At 34.8% G+C, this 17,558-nt stretch overlaps 1 protein-coding gene across 1 annotated transcript in view; it reads left to right on the forward strand.

The window, feature by feature from the left end:
• Positions 1 to 17,558, forward strand: part of LOC115232341 — a 94,524-nt gene that overhangs the window by 21,534 nt on the left and 55,432 nt on the right. The window contains exon 3 of the mRNA XM_036506869.1: positions 10,883 to 11,011. Within this exon, the coding sequence (XP_036362762.1) occupies positions 10,883 to 11,011 (129 nt within the window). The remainder of the gene's footprint in view (positions 1 to 10,882; positions 11,012 to 17,558) is intronic.

The raw sequence follows: 17,558 nt of genomic DNA on the forward strand, positions 1-17,558 counted from the left end.
AGCTTATCATCAAACTCAACTGGACGTCCTGTTCAATCTTCATCTTCAAGGTTGAAATCTCCACTTCTGAATTTTGCAAACCATCTTCTGCAAGTTCTTTCATTCAAGCATTCTTTCCCATAAACTGAGTGTATGTTTCAAATCGCTTTGGCTGCAGAGTTTCCTTTTTTGTACTCATAAAGCATTATGTGCCTCAAATGCTCTTTGGATACTTCCATATTAGAAAGGGTTTTAATCAAAGAAATTTTAATTCTATTATTCTGTAAAATAATATTTAATTAGTTTAAATGTACACAAATACATAAAAATAAATTTTAATTCCATTAGACATTCTAAAATACTATTAAATGTTATTCAATGTTAAAAAAGGTAAAATCGGACAGAACTTATTGGGATGACCTGATACATTGGTAAATGTAAGTAATGGTGGTTACAATGAGGGATTCTAAAATATGAAATGTTTATTTTTAAGGTTCAGTCAGTGAAATGTCATTGAAAATTCATAGGTCCACTAAGTTGTGTTTGTAAAGATTAGGCACTACATCAAAATACAAGGAAATATACTTAATTCTTATAACAATATGGCTGACAGTTATTTTGAAGTTTTGGCTTTATAGCCTTCATCAGGCTGTAAATAACTTTGGTTTTCTTAGTCTTGTAGCTTTTTTTTTAAAGGGTTCATCTTGTGAGAGAACCAAAGTAAATGGAAAGTGGTTGTGTATATTTTTATTGGTATAGCTTTATGGTTGATTTGATTGGGTAGGTAGAAACTACTTTATTAGGAAAAAGAAGTAGCAATAGAATAAGGATGAGTGGAAGAAGGAATGGTGAAGATTTTTTTCTGGTTTGTCAGCTGAATCTATGTAGAGACTATTTGAGTGGTTAAAGGGATTATGTTATTCATTCGGTCATGTATGTAAATAGACTGAAAGTGAACTGAAATATATTTTGATCTTAATGCTAATTCTCTTAATGATCTAAGTTTCTTATTTTTGCTCAGCTCCAAATGAGTTCTGAATAAGCCAACCTATAATCCAAGGAATTCCAGCCATGACAATCTCTGCTTATTTTAAAACATTGTATATATGACTACATTATCCAACATGTGCTTCTTAATCTTGCTGAGCTCTACCATCAACATTATATTGATATCAAGCTAACATGGAGACTCAATAGTCAAAAGAAATTATTGATGAATTTGAACAGTAAAGCTAATATTACACTATGACCTTTGCCAAAAAGCTGAAATCAGTAATTCACCAATGTGATGGGCCACAATAATGTGCAAGAAGAGAGATAGTTCTGCCATCAAAAATAATGGCTTGTTAACTTATAGGCTTGTTTTATTAGTTCATTGAACAGTTGGCACAATTGGCAACTATGGGTCCCATCAATCTGTGGACAACTTTAACAAATATTGAGGTGATGTAAATAGTTCCATTACCAAATACTAAAAGTTCTCTCAAATACTTTCATTCTTTTAATACAAACATATGTACTGGCTGTGACAATTCATTTGTTAAGATTTACAGCTGTTTTTCCATGTTGACATGGATTAGATGAAACTCATTGAAGCAGATTTTCTGTGACCAGATGCTCCTGTTGTCACCAACCCTTACCTGTTTTCCAGGTAAGTGTGTCCCCACCATCCAATTATGCATGCTGAAAACTGAAACTGAAATTCTTTCATTAACTGGTAAACAAAAACAGTTTTTTTGTTTTTTTTAATGCTCAGACAGTGTTAATGAGGTTACATGGAACAGCATGCACACATTTACACATTGATACATATGTACTCACATTCGCACAACTCTTGTGTTTCCATCTACCAAAATAATCTTCAAGGAATTTCCTCAAGGCTATAGTAAACACTTCACCAAGGTAGCTTCCTTTAGTGAATCCACAGCATCATAAACAGAAGTCACCTGTGATTGGTTGGTACCTAACTAATTGTGATGCTTTTTCACTTGTATTATCCTTTTTTTTTTAAATCTTGACATTTAATAAGAAAAGTATTTAGAGAATGGACATGTTTGATAATGAAACTATTTACATTACTAATTATGCCTTCGATATTCCTCCATAGTTAACACTGACATTAATCCTATAGAATTCCGATCACTCTGTCAAACGTAATGCTTATTTATTCACGTTGTTTTGAAGTAATCATGCATTATCTCATAGCTTTGAGATTTCAATAATGTGATGGTTTATTTTTAGCATGGCATTGTTGGGTAGGTGTGAAAGGCTGAATCTGACTGGCTTGAGCATAAAACAGGTAGAATATTTGGGTCTGGTATGCCTAGTTTAAATGCTAAAGGGTTAAATTGAAAGGACCTATAATCAGTGGTAGCATCATGTATTTACAAAAATATTACTATATTATTTACAAAATACTCAAGGATTTATATGAAACTATTATTCTTTCATCACAGTGTTTGTAGTAAAATTGCAGGCTCTTGCTCTCTCCTTGTTTGTCAGTGAGAACAGTGTGATAAACATGTCATCCTTCCACTCATTGTCATTTTACTTTTCACTTCTTCTGTATATGTCATTTGACAACCTTATACTTCCACACTTCATAGCATGACAGTGAACAATAATTATAAGCTCATCATCAGGTTTCATGTGGACATGAGTTAAGTCAACTTTGAATATCAAATGATTTATATTTATTTTTTAATATTGCAATTTTTGTTGCAAATATTGGTTAATCTGCTTGCTACCATATATCTGTGGAAATACAATGCTTTTATTTCACTTAATTTTGAAAATAATTAGAAATTTAGCAAAATAACTTTGTCATCATTAACCTGATGTTTAGAACATTAATTAGCATGAAATTTTGTTGGAGAGTTTTAACTTAGATCACTTTAAGACATGATGTTTGTATCATAGAACTAGGGGCAGTCTTAGGCAGTTTGGTATTGAAGGAGTTAATTATAAGTTTATATATATATATACACATACACATATTGTTTTGTTTTAATAGTTTCAGAGAGCTTACATGTTTTATAGTCATATATGCATATACACATACAAACATTAGAAGATTTGGTCTCTCTCCATTCCATTACAGTATGAACTGTAAATGGTGTTGGCCATAATGATGATTGTGAGTGTAGAATTTCAAGCTTCACTATACTATTTCTTTTGTGATTAGTTCAGAATGGGTTTCATTGCAAAGTTGTCAATGTTTTAACAACTGTAAATGTCACTTAAGATCTTGTTATTCATGCAAATATAAATTCTTTTATTTTTTATTTTTTTATATAGTTTTCTTTCTTACTTAAATGTATTCAGATTTCACTCTATTATTTCCTCTCACGGGATGAAACAATTTGATGTAGATGTTTATGCAAGCAATTTGGCACAACTGACTGGACATTCAACCTGGTTTAGCAACAGTACTTTTTGGCAGTGGAAGCAAATGCACACACACACACATATTTGGATAGAAAGAGTGAGAGAGACAGGCAGAAGATATTTCTTTTTCTCTATTCTATCATCACAGAGTTTGTAGTAATAGAGCAGGCTCTCACTTTCTCCCTGTTTGTCAGTGAGAACAGTGTGATAAACACTTCATCCTTCCACTCACTGTCATTTTACTTGTCACTTTTTCTGTGTATGTCAAATGACATACACAGAGATGGAGAGTGTGTGAGGAGAATGAAACATTAAAATGTCTATCAAATAGGTATGTCATATAAGCAACACCAAAATGGCTGTGTCCAAATATCTCATACCCTCCCACATCATTAACCTATAATCTATCATAGATCATCCATTAGGCTTTACTTTAATCATACTTACCAATTTTTCTGTAAACATTAGCCAGCGTCTCTTTTTTTTCCTCCTTAATTTTGTCCTAAAAACAATTCACATGTACTCAGCAATTTATATCAAACTTTAACTCATTCCTTATATGAAGGGTGTAAATCTTTTTCCAGTTTGGAAAATGTATGTAGTGATCTTTGTTAGCATAATTGACTGAAACAAATCTAAAACATTAAGAACAAACGGATACACACATATAATATTTTAGTTTTATCAACAATATCTGAGATCAATGAACCAGTTGATTCTGTTTTATTTTTTAGGCAGTTTAATCAAATGCTGTTCTTGTTTCCAGTTCAAATTTACAATTGGTACAATGTTTATTAGGAGATAGCAACTGAGACCTTGAAAGTGCCTTCCAGTGAAGACCTGCCAGTCTTTTCTCTTTCAACAACCAGAAAACACAAAACACTGCACACAAATAAACCCCAATGCACCTCATCCTATTCCTAAAATATGAGCAGCATGTAACTATGTCTATCGTGTGTGTGATTTTATAACATCCATCTTCCATGCTGGCGTGGATTGGATACTTTGACAGGATCCAATGGACTGTCGTGCTCCAATGTCTGTTTTTGCATGGTTTCTATGGCTGGATGTCATTCCTTTTCCTGGCACCAGCATTTGTGAGATTGCCCTGTAGCTTGCATGACTAAGATCTCAATCAACTGAGTGGGGCTAAAATTAAGAAGTTGGCAGCTTTATGTATAAATAACATAAATTTCACTGAATTGGCATGGGATTTATCAGCCTATTTGATCATCCAAACTACAAATAAAACTGTCATGAACTTAGTAAATACAATATTAGCAATGTTATTATTGCTGGAGATAGTGATTTCTGATGGATCTCTAGAGGTGGGGTGTCTTTTTTTTTTTTTTTTTTTTTTTAAGAATCTAGAATCCAATGCCTCAAGATAGTTTAGATTTTAAAGTTGTGTTTAGAGTGAATAAATAAATTGCATAGTGAATAGCAAATTAAAAATGCTGTCTAATGGAGTTAAGACCATTTAACAAGTTACAAATGTATAACTGGAAATTGTTTATGAAGATATCTATGTCTAAGTACTAGTAAATTTCTCATGACATCTACAAATATATTTTGGCTAGATAACAGTAATTAGCCAAACACATTCCATTTAAATTAACATGGAAGATATTGAAGCAAAATATGGCTTCAAGAATTTCAAAGGCATTCCATTTAATTTGTAAATTATGATTCTGAATATTGATAATGTCTAACCAAGAGGTGGGCTGAATACAATCCAGTAAAATCATACAGTTAAAGTGTCTCACCTCTAGATTAAGTGTACAGCACATGCTGTAATTCATATTAGTGAGCAAAAGCATTTTTTTTTAGTTTTATATCATTATTTTGTATTATGGTACATACATACACAGTTGTCACTTGCAATTAAGTATGACTTGGTGGCATGTACCATCATTTCATTAATTGTTTTAGGTGCCCATATAATAATCTCAAGCAAACATAGACACTACTCACGTATCAATTATATATAAAGGATCTTAAGATGCTGGGCCTCATTGAGAAAGATAAGGGACTGGGTCTTGTGGAAATTTGCTGTACCTGAGAAGACATGTCACGCTAAGTAAAATTGTGGCCATCTATAAATACAGGCATGTCCTTTATTGCCATGCCTCACTCCCCTCTCCCAGCTGAGAGATCTTTATCTTGCTGGTGCTGGGGCCATGAAAAATGCACTTGTGCCAGTGCTGCATAAATACCCTCAAGCTGGTGGCACATAAAAAGCACCCAGCACACTCTGTAAAGTGGTTGGCGTTAGGAAGGGCTTCCAGCAGTAGAAACTGTGCTGAAGCAGACATTTGGGGTCTCAACGGCTCTTGTCAAACTGTTCAACACATGCCTGCATGGAAAACAGATGTTAAATAGTGATGATTTTATATATATATATATCATCATCATCATCGTTTAACGTCTGTTTTCTGCGCTAGCATGGGTTGGACGGTTCGACCGGGGTCTGGGAAGCCAGGGGCTGCACCAGGCTCCAGTCTGATCTGGCAGTGTTTCTACAGCTGGATGCACTTCCTAATGCCAACCACTCCGCGAGTGTAGTGAGTGCTTTTTACGTGCCACCTGCACAAGTGCCAGGGAGGGTCTGGCATCGGCCACGATTGGTTGGTGCTTTTAACGTGCCACTGGCACGGAAGCCAGCCAAGGCGGCGCTGGCATCGGCCACGTTCGGATGGTGCTTTTTATGTGCCACCGGCACAGAAGCCAGTCGAGGCGGCGCTGGCATCACACACACATATATACATCATCATTGTTTTAACGTCTGCCTTCCATGCTGACATGGGTGAAGCATTTTTAATTTACAACTGCATACAAGGCTTGTTAGCTGTTGGGAGCTTATATTATTTTGGAAACTTAATCTGCAGTCGAGGTTGGTGTTACAAAAGCATAGTAACCAAAGTATGGATGCAATGGAAAAAGATCTGGGGGGGCAATAACCTTTGTCGACAACAAAATAATTATCTAAGTGAAGGGTAGACTGATTCCTCTGTACAAATTGAAATATTACATGATAATGAGACATGATCTTTCAATGTGGAAGATTTACTAGAGCATGATGATAACTGAGGCAAGAGAGAAAAACCAGGCATTAAAGGTATTTGCTATATTGTACAAGAGGAAAGGTTGAAATAGTATGTACATATGATGCTTATGAAAAATGATTGGCTTTTTCTCCCTGCATCATCTGACAATGTTACACCTGACTATCATTTTTCATAAGCATCATATGTACATACTATTTCAACCTTTCCCCTTGTACACTATAGCAAATACCTTTAATGCCTGGTTTTTCTCTCTCAATACACATCCATTAGAGCATGCTTGCCTCAGTTATCATCATGCTCTAGTAAATCTTCCACATTGAAAGATCATGTCTCATTATCATTTAATATTTCAATTTGTACAGAGGAATCAGTCTACCCTTCACTTAGATATAATTATTTTGTTGTCAACAAAAGTTATTGCTCCTCCAGATCTTTTTCCATTGCATCCATACTGTCAATGCAGAAGTAGGTAGTTTGATCTCAGAATGAGAAATGGTGTGATGCTGTAGTAAATTTGGTCCATCTAACCCATGCTGGTATGGAAAAGTAGATGTGAAAATAACGATATTGCTGTTGCTGATGATGAATCCTGTTCAATAGCTTCATAGCAAAATGACTTAAATCAATGTTTGTTACAGGAGTGCAAGAAAAGAAAGTAGAAGGGTTAATTTTAACCCCATAATGCAAAACTACATTGTATGGGCCTTTTGGTGTTTAGCAACAACAAATCATGCAATTGTATTGACATGGCATTGATGTTGTATGGAGTATACCCTTTAGGGTATACTCTTTAGGAATATACCCATTAGGGTACATATACATACACTGTGTGTGTGTGTGTGTGTGTGTGTGTGTGTGTGTGTGTTGATTCATGCAAATACACATGAGGAAATTTGCTCTCCTCAAAAGAACTGGGTGGCATTTACCCAGTACTACAATTTTTTGCAAAACCATTGTCTGAACTGTGATGAATACTTTCATACACCAAGACTGCCCTCAAGCTTTCCTATATCCCAAACTGCCGCTCGTGTTCAACTTGGCAGAATCCTCTTTTCCTTCAGTCCTCAACTGCAATAACATCACAGTGAACTGTATCCCTGAGGAAAAGGCTCTGTACACACATGGTATATCCCCTCTAAATATATCCTCTTCAACACCATCAGATTACCATATTGAGTACATACACACCAAGTGCCAAAAAACCCCTTTCTGCTCACCTCAAACCAACAAAGCTATCGGCCCTAACAATGTCCTTCTCATTACCCTTAAGCATTTCTCCCTCATCCCACCTAGCTAGCTCTTGTATTCACCAAGCTCTTCAATCTCTCCTCCTCTCTCCTTAGAAATATACATTGGTCTTTGGAAATGTTCTACAGTATCTCATTTCCAAGAAAAGCAACTCCTCTGTCCCTGTTAACTATTATCCTCTCAGACTTTCTTCCAGTATTGCAAAGAACTGGAAACAGCATTAATGAAAGCTTTCCAACACCTGCAATTCTTCTTCCTTAAATGATCACTAGTACGGCTTCCATAAAGCCAGATCTGTTGGAGATCTGATTTGCTCTCTAATGCCTTGTGCCACTGGACTCTTTCTTTAAAGAAATTTGAAGGTAAAATTGTTGCTCTAAACATCAGTATAGCTTTTGATCCTGTTTGGCATATGAAACTCTTGTGTTGACAGAGAGCCTTCTGTCCCACACTCTCAATTTAGGTGTGCACTAAGGTTTGGTTTTACCTCCCATTTCCTTCCTTCTATACATCAACCTCCATGCCATCGCACCTGGCAACACCCACTTTTATGCAGTTAGTGCTGACTTTTAAATGTTCACCCCTCAACTTCTCCAACCATGAAACATCAGCCACATCCAACTTAGACACTGCATATCTAACTTGCACTGATTCCTTCAACAGGGACCTCAAAAGTGTCTTCCCACCTAGATAGACATGCCAATCTTTCTCTTTCAGCAAAAAAATACCAGCATTACATGTATGAAGAAAGCATCAATGTACCTCAACCTACCCTTCCTTAAACATTAACATTACAAAATTAGATCCCTTGTAGTTGCTCCAAATGTTAGGCTGTGCTATCACCAATGCTCTCTTCCTCTCTCTTGGCAAAAGCACATTTTTTAAAAGCTAGGGCTTCATCTCAAACATTGGTCTTTCTCTTCAGGACCAGGAAACTCTTGGGTTCTCAACAATTATTGACTTTTATAAATCCCAGGTGAGGGCCCAAAATCATGCATTGTTCTCACATCTGGGACAGTGTGCTTTGGAAGCACACACAGACATCCTAGAGCACATGCAGAGAAAGGCCACTTGACTGCTTGATATAAAGTCACTCACGAACATGATCCAGCTTCTGGTCCGCATGTTAACTGTTTTCTGCTGCTACCATAACGGCCTCTGCTCTTCAGAACCTTCCTGTCTTGGGCCACTTTCACTCAGGCTCTCCTCATCACTCACGTTGTGTCCTACAGCCAAGGCCCCCACACTAACCACTGCATCACTTGTCTGGAACTTGATCCCTTTGACTTGTATCACTAAATAAAAAAAAGATACAGAAGACTTGTATATTCTAGAAAGACAGGATGGTCATGGCCAAAATACTTGATTGTAGGCCTACTTAATCAGTAATGAGAAACATGAACCAATGAGGGAGCTAATCACAGCATGGTTGTTTGAACTGCTAAATATAGCAGCTGAATTTCCCTCAAATCACACCATACCATCTTAAAATAGGAAGGACATATTGTGTTGTGTTTTGAATAATGGATGTAGTAGTTGATGTTGGAATGCCTTTGATCAGAAGTTGGCTCAATCAAGGCTGACCTGATGTGAAACAACAACAAAATGTTGATGAAGTGAAGCAGGTTGTTTCTCTGCAGTTCTGGATTTCATCCTAAAGTGTAGCACCCTGGCACTTTGGGTATATACCATGTGTGTATATCTCACATATACCACCAATATACAGCATGTATAGACATGCTCAGGATAGGCACAGGCATGGCTGTCTAGTTAGGACATTCGCTTTGCAATAGTGCTTTCTCGTTCGGGATCACTGCATGGGTTTTTGGGAAATCTTTTTACTTTAGTCTTAGATAGTACCAATATCTTGTGAACCAAGTGTGTGTTGTCATCATTACCATCATCATTTAAAAGCTGTTTTGCATGCTGGCATGAGTTGAATGGTTTGGCAGGAGCTGGCAAATCAGAAAACTGTGCCTAGCTATGCTTTGGCATGGTTTCTACTTTACCAATGCCAATTACTCTACAGAGTGAACTGGGTTTGTTTTTATGTGGCAACAGTAAGGACATCAACTGTGTGTGTGAGTGTGTGTATTTCAAATGCATTTAATACATAAATGATAGCTTTCTTCAGTCATTTCACTTATAATATATTCAAATATTAAGTGACTCATGTTTATAATAATCTAGCCTATCCTTTCTTAGATAATGCAGCACATGTATATGAGTGGAATGTTGATCTAAGCACAAAGTCTGAAATATCTGGTGGTGTGCTACATTGAATTCTACTATTGAATATGTACTCACAGTAATCCCTCAACTATCACAGGTGTTACATTCCAACCCTCCCACCCCACGATAGGTGAAAATCTGCAAAGTATATTTTAAAAAATGTTTATAATTTGTATATATTTAATATTATTATAATTGCAAAACAACACCATGGAGGAATTGACATAAGCTTAAATAATAAACTGCAATATGGCGAGGGATAACTGTATATGTGTGTGTGAGTGGGTATGTTTATATGCTTTCTCATAGACACTATCAACCAGCAAATGATGGTGTTTATGTCCCACATTAATTGGTCTTGTTGTTCATGCAAAGTCATGGAATAAAGTATTTTAATTAAAAGCTAAGTACATGTTGGCATCAGAAAGGGCATCCAGCCATAAAATACAATCTCAACAAGTCTCATCCAACTCATGCCAGCATGGAAAAGGCAGTCGTTAAAGCAATGATATATAACTTGAAGAAAGAAAAAAAAATATTAGAGAAAAGTATCTGATATTGAAGACGAATGGCCCTAGTTGGAAGGCTTTCAGCAATCTTAGCCTTCCTTGTACCAAACCACACTAACCACAAATATTTCCAACCAACGAGTAATCGTCTATTTCAATGCCCATCACCAATTCACTTGTCAGCCACCATCACCACCTTCATACAAGCCATACTTTAAAACATCACTGGTTAAAAATATTGTCATCAGGTTAACATTAGTAATGCAAGAGCTGTTAAAATTAAGCAAGGTCATCCTCTTTCTTCTGCATGAATGTTCATACTTCCATATATATATGTGTGTGTGTGAATTATATGGTTCCAAATTGGTTATAAAATGTTTCAATGCAATATTTTTACTTGATAGCTTTTATTGTTAATACAATGTGCATTCTCTGAATTCTTTTCATTTATAACTTCAGGAAAAAATCAAAGCAAATGAGGGAAGTACGACGTATGGTTTGTGATTGCACAATAAACCCTGAAGATAGAGATGCCAACTTGGATGCTTGTGGAGAAGATTGTTTGAACCGGATGCTGATGATAGAATGGTAAATACACAACTGGTTGACTTAACCTTTCAAAATGTATCAGCATAGAAATTTTTTCCCCCCATCCCTGACATTAAATGATAATTAAAAAAAAAAATTCAAGCAGGAAATTACTACCATATTTGATGGCATATAAGATGTACTTCTTCCCCACCAAATCTCTCAAAAATTGTCCCAGGTCCTATATGTAAAGTCAAGCCCCCCCCCCCCCCCAACTTTAATGCACTAAAACTTTTTTCCTGAAATTATCGCCATAGGTCTTTTATGCCATCAGATATGGTGTGCGTGTGTATATTATTACATAGGTCTATCGTCGCTAAAGGTGTAAAATTAAATTTCCTGGATGCTTTTTACTTTTTTTTTTGTGTATGGTAGGCTCAGTCCTTTTTTAGTGATATTTTACATATATCATTATTATTATCCTTGTTGTTTAAATTTTACCATAGTTTAGTTTTACTTCACATCTTTCAGTAATCAATAAAATTATGTTGCACTTTAGTAAAGGAGTTGATTCATTTATGGGCACTCATCTCCAAAAATATGGAACTTTGTTCTTAAAGATTTATAGATGACCACCCTGTAGACAGGTATGAACTGAAAAGCTTTGGATATTTAGACAAAGGGAAATGTAATATTGTGGCATTGCTACTTCTCTCAAAAGTTTTGCAAAATAACTTTGTGTTGAATGAAACCAGGTTACAAACTTAGTCTATCAGACGAATGACAATGATTACAGGACTGGGAAATAATAGGTATTGGGAAGAAATATTAATAACAACAATAATGATGATGATTTCTAACATTTGCAGATGACAAAATTTTGAGTCTTCAATTAAATCAACTGTAGATAAGTACTTAATTTATTGAACTTTAGAAGGGTGAAAAACCTGTTTTTTTGTGGGATTTGAATCAGACTAAATACTGTTAAATAGTTCAAAATGTCCAACACTCTTTTGAAATCTATCATCTTCTCTATATATAAAAGGCAGTTTGTCTGTCTGTGTGTCTGTCAGGTTGTACCCTCACCCTGACCACGGCTTTCAACCGATTCTGATGAAACTTGACACACACATAGCCCAATGTCATAATTGAAAACTAACACAGCGAAAATTTTGAAAAGTTCCCCCAGTTCTGAAAAAAATCAATAAATTCGACATGGGGTCGAGAATCTAAACTTATCATATACAACACATTTTCCGTTGTAGTTTTCACAACTTGCAATCGATTTTCACCAAACTCATGGTGAAACTTAATGTTACCCTAAGGAACTTAATTCTGACGTTAGTTTTCCATGCAATACCTTACCATCAGAAAAAATTGATAAAATCATGCCATTTTGGGAAATCACGTTCAAATTCAAGATGACATATTTTCGACAATATCTTTAACAAATTGGCAGGAATTGTTTTGGAAATTCACAGCGAGCATCATGTCTGCTCCAAGGAGCTATATGGCCCTTTTGATTCCAATAGGATACGTTATTACTGGAAAAAATCGGTTAATTACATCATATGTGGCACACATAGCAAACCGATTTTTCTGCGATATTTTAAGAACTGGGTGGGGTGTGCTAAACAAAACCAGAAAATGCACTTTGACTGTCATAGATTTTCTTCATGCATGCAAGGGAACGGTGCCTTGAATGCTTTAATGCCTTTTAGGCTTCATTTTACAAAATAACAGTTCAATGAGTACAAAAAAGGGTAAAAAGGTAAAGGGCATTGCTTATCGACAAAGTTTCGTACATACCCAGGCAACGCCGGGCTATGCTGCTAGTCAGTACTAATAATAGCCAATTTTTTTATCACTTGTCAGCAGTACCAGAAACTGGACAACATAAATTACTAGAATCTCAAAAAGATTTTTTTTTTAAAATTCAACAAACAGCATAGAAAGCCTTGAATTTTTTGCTGCAATGTCCTGATAGAATGTCAAAGTTGTTGGCACTGTTAGTTACGCATCTATATATACAACAAGAATTATAGTTTTATTTCTTCCAAAGACATGGAAATCTGTTTTCAGAGGAAATGGAAATGTGACAAAATATTTTCATTTCATTAATTGATATTTAATAAAGAAGACTAGTTTCAACCTGTTACCATAGAAACCCTATCATTCACTCAGCTTGCAAACTATGAGTAGTGGCTGCATCAGTATTCCAGGCACACATTGGCCCCCATAAAAGTGTTGGCTATTTACTGGTACTGATGGTTGCAGAGCCAGTTAAGATTATTAAACAATATCTAATTCCCTGCTTTTACTTATGTCTTTCTAATTCTTCTAGGGTCAGTCAGTCTTATTTTAATGATCCTTCTGACATCAGTTGAATAACTTCTAGTGATTGATTTAATTATTTATATTGTGTTTGTTTGTAAAAAAAGGACTTGTCTCAACAAAAGAATCTGAAATATTCTTTTGAAATAATGACATAAGTGGGTGATTCTTAATTTTTTTTCCCCACAATTCAAAAAAATTTTAATTTTAGTTTGATAGTGTTTGGTAATTATGAATGGGTAAGAAAGTAACCTAAAAAAAGTAATATCTTTTATTTTTCCTTATACAGACACATTCCTTTCTCATTAAATTGGGAAAGGTCCTATAAATTTTTCATTTCATTTTCTTTAAAACTATTCAAAAGGATTATTTTTCTTCCCTTTTATGCTTGCATTGAAACAGAATTTCTTAGAAAATTTCATTTGAGTATATGGTCAAAAAGTTGATTTGAGGAGGAAAAAGAAACATTATTGTTGCTGGAATATTTAAATTTCTGTGAATGTCTATTTATTTTGGTTGTATGACTTTTTTTAATGATTTTGTTATTTTTTAAAAATTATTCGTACATAATATAAGTGAGTGTAGATTTGAATAATTATGGGTATTAGTTGAATGTGCACCAAATGCTGATAAGTTACCATTTGTATAGCATTATATTATTAAAGATAATCTTTACAAATACAGAAATACATTTTTTTATTGAAGGCAGTTCTTTGCTCCCTTCAATTTAGAACATTTTACAGCTATCATTTATGCATAGTATTGGTTTATCAAAAAATTCGTGAGAGAACACAGTATTTCAAAATTTACACCTGCATCTTTTATCCAATATCTTCACTCTTGCTGATTTGCTGTTCAACAACAACCAAGAAGGAACAAATGCAGATATCTCACAGCGACAGGAGAAAGGTCTACTTAAATTGTTACCATAAGGTAATCTGTTACTGGACAATGTTTTTTTTTTCTATTTTCTGCAGGCAGACGATACATCTTTGTTACACTGCTAAACAGGCCACATCTTGGACATTACATAATGCTACAGTTGCATGGCTGGTCTGTTGCGTGCGCTGATCTGGAACCAATGCACATCATGAACAGCTTGAAGGCATTTCCATCTGCAGCTACTGTGGCTGTGCTGTATCTGAAAAGAACATCTTCATCTTCCTCCGACTAGTGAGTGATAAAAAGATAATGATGACCGAGCATTTAGCTACTATTCTTTTACACAACCGTCTATACAAACAATTTCATCAGCTATTGGTGGTGCACATTTAACAAAAACTATTACAAATGCATGCCTTAAAACATGTTTTAAATACAAGCCTTAACTTTTCTGTTGGTGGGTTATCGAATTGATTGAAACATCTTCATAAAATATTAGCTCTCAATCTATAATCTAATACCGATTACATTCAGATTTCTTTTTGCAATTTCTGTAATACTTCAGTTATAATTCTTTGATCCACCATGTCAAAGGTAAAGGCTTGTATTGCTAAGTTTACAAACTAAGGAATAACAAGGATTTTTTTTCTTATCTAGTTAAAACTTAACACACTGACTTAAATACAGCTACAATGATGTTTTTTTTTTCTTTATTGTATGTCCGTGTGTGTGTTTTTTTTTTAATGAATATTATCTAATAATATACTTTTGTCTTCAGCTGGATTAGATGACACTGAAAACTGTTAATTACTCCTCTAATTAAAAAGAAAAATCTACTTATATTTAGAACAGCGTATTACTTTCATACTACAAATAACTTATTATTGTATTACTTATTTTGAATTTTTTATAGTTTTATAGAACCAAGACTGAAAGCTTGATAAATTATTGAGTGATGATCGTTGATAGCTTTGATCTATTATTCAGATAGAAATCTTACCTCAACCTCTCTTTAGAATTTGTTTTCTACACCACAACAGATTGTTATTGAAAATTAAGTCTCAACATTACACTTACATCACTAATTAACATCAATAAATGGCAAATACATACATTGTTTGATAGGAAAGTTACTTTGTATACACTGAATAGCATTTACCAGCTAGACTACAAGTTGGAATTCCAGAATAACCTCATTTAATACTTAGATAAATGCACTTCTTTCTTTCTGTATCAACATCAGGAGGTCATTTTATCTTTCCTCACACATTATCATATGGTCATTAGATTGTTCATTTTCCATGCTAGCATGGTTTAGATGAATATATAATTGAGGCATTGTTTTGCAAGGGGGTACCTTTCCTGTTGCTAACCCTTACCTGTTTTGCAAGTAAAGGATCTCTTATTCCATATGCCTTCAAAGGTGCAAAGCAACAAACCATCTGCTAATTGGTTTGTTGACAGGGCAAAATACAATATCACTGCTTATAGTTTTTGATATTTAGAGAAATACAAATGTAAATAAGCTCATGAACACATGCACACATTCGCATACATGCATGTGATGAGCTTCTTTCACTTTCTGTCTGCCAAATTCACTCACATGTAGACAACATTTGTCCAAGGTACTGTGAAACCACTTGGAAAGAGAACTTCTTGGACAACATGGTCATGCCTATGGCTTATGGTTGTGTGACCACATTCTGAAATGATACTAAAAACTCCCTGCATGAAGCAGTCTTAGTTAATCTTTTTGGTGACAGTGATGTTTGTGAAAATGTTCACTAAGCATTTCAGTGTTTTGGAATAAGAACTTAGTTACCATCCCATGTCCCTTCACAGTTATTGTTGAAGCTCCATAGCAACCCTAATTAAACAGACATTTCTTCAGAGGCTTTTCAGTTATGATCATTCTGACTTTTTTCTCAGACACATCACACCTGGGGTCACATTATTCAATGTATTCTTTAGCTACTGTTTTGAGCAAGTCAAAAATCTAGAACTGTCCCTCATTCTTCTTCACAATATTATACTCCCAATCCGGAGGATGTGGTGCTTCAGGAAAAATGTGCAAATGCTACTGGGCTTTATTTATCAAGGGCCCGTGTTGGTATATTATGTGAGGTCCAACAAAATTGAAGTTATGCAGTACCTCTAAACTTGCTGTAGCACACTACATAAGTAAAATATAGATACAGAAAAGCTAATATGGTTCCTTAATTGATAGATTAGGGTTGATGATCAGAAAATTCAAGACCCACTTTTTTAATGAAATGCTTGGGATCAGAACTTGAGTATTTGGAATTAATACAGAACTGAAATCAGTAAACTGCATTTTAACATATACATTCCTCACTTTTAAATAGGTTGCTACCTAGTGAAAGGCATTTAAAAGTGTGTCCTTTAAGGACCTACTCACATCAGCAAACACCAAGCTTAGATATATTTTCAATACCTAACCAACCAAAGCATTTTACTTTAGTTTGAACATATTCATGCCATCTCGGGAATGTAATTAGTCCCCATTTGAAATGTAATTTGTCTTTATCTCAGAAATATAGATAGTCCTCATCGCAGAAACATAGTTCTCACCCTAGAATTATAGGTAGTCCACATTTCTCTAAAATAGTCCTTATCTCACTAATATAGTTAGTTCTCATTTCTGGAATATAGCGAATCTGTTTCAGAAGCTATAGATGTAATCTTCATCTCAGAAATGTAGTTAGTCATCTTTTTAGATATTTTTCCCTTCTCATATGAATATCATTAGACTTCTCAGAAATATTGTTGTCCTCATTTTAGAAACATCTCAGTAATCTAGATAATATAGTTGTCTTTATTTCATAAGTGTATATTTAGTTCTCTCAGCCATATAAGTTTGTCCTTTTCTTAGAAATATAGTTAGTTCACATGTCAGATATACTGTTAGCCCTTCCCTCAGAAGTATAGTTTGTTTTTCTCTTAGAAATATAGTTATCTATTCTCTTAGAAATATAGTTAGCCATTCTTTCGGAAACTTAGCTGTTCTCTGAAATATAGCTATTCTTTCTCTCAGAAGTATAATTCTCTTAGCAATACAGTTAGTCCTTTTGTGTGAAATATTGTCAGACCTTCTCTCAGAAATATAGTTATTCCTTCTCTTAGAAATAGAGTTATTCCTTTCTTTTAGAAATTGAGCTAGTCCTCCTCAGAAATATAATTTGCTCCCGTCTTAGAAATACAGTTAGTCCTTTTGTTAGAAATATTATCAAACCTTCTCTTAGAAATACAGTTAGTCCTTCTCTCAGAAATACAGTTAGTCCTTCTCTCAGAAATACAGTTAATCCTTCTCTCAGAAATACAGTTAGTCCTTTTCTCAGAAATACAGTTAGTCCTTCTGTTAGTCCTTTTC

This window comes from Octopus sinensis, linkage group LG1, assembly GCF_006345805.1.
Source record: "Octopus sinensis linkage group LG1, ASM634580v1, whole genome shotgun sequence".
Taxonomy (NCBI): domain Eukaryota; kingdom Metazoa; phylum Mollusca; class Cephalopoda; order Octopoda; family Octopodidae; genus Octopus; species Octopus sinensis.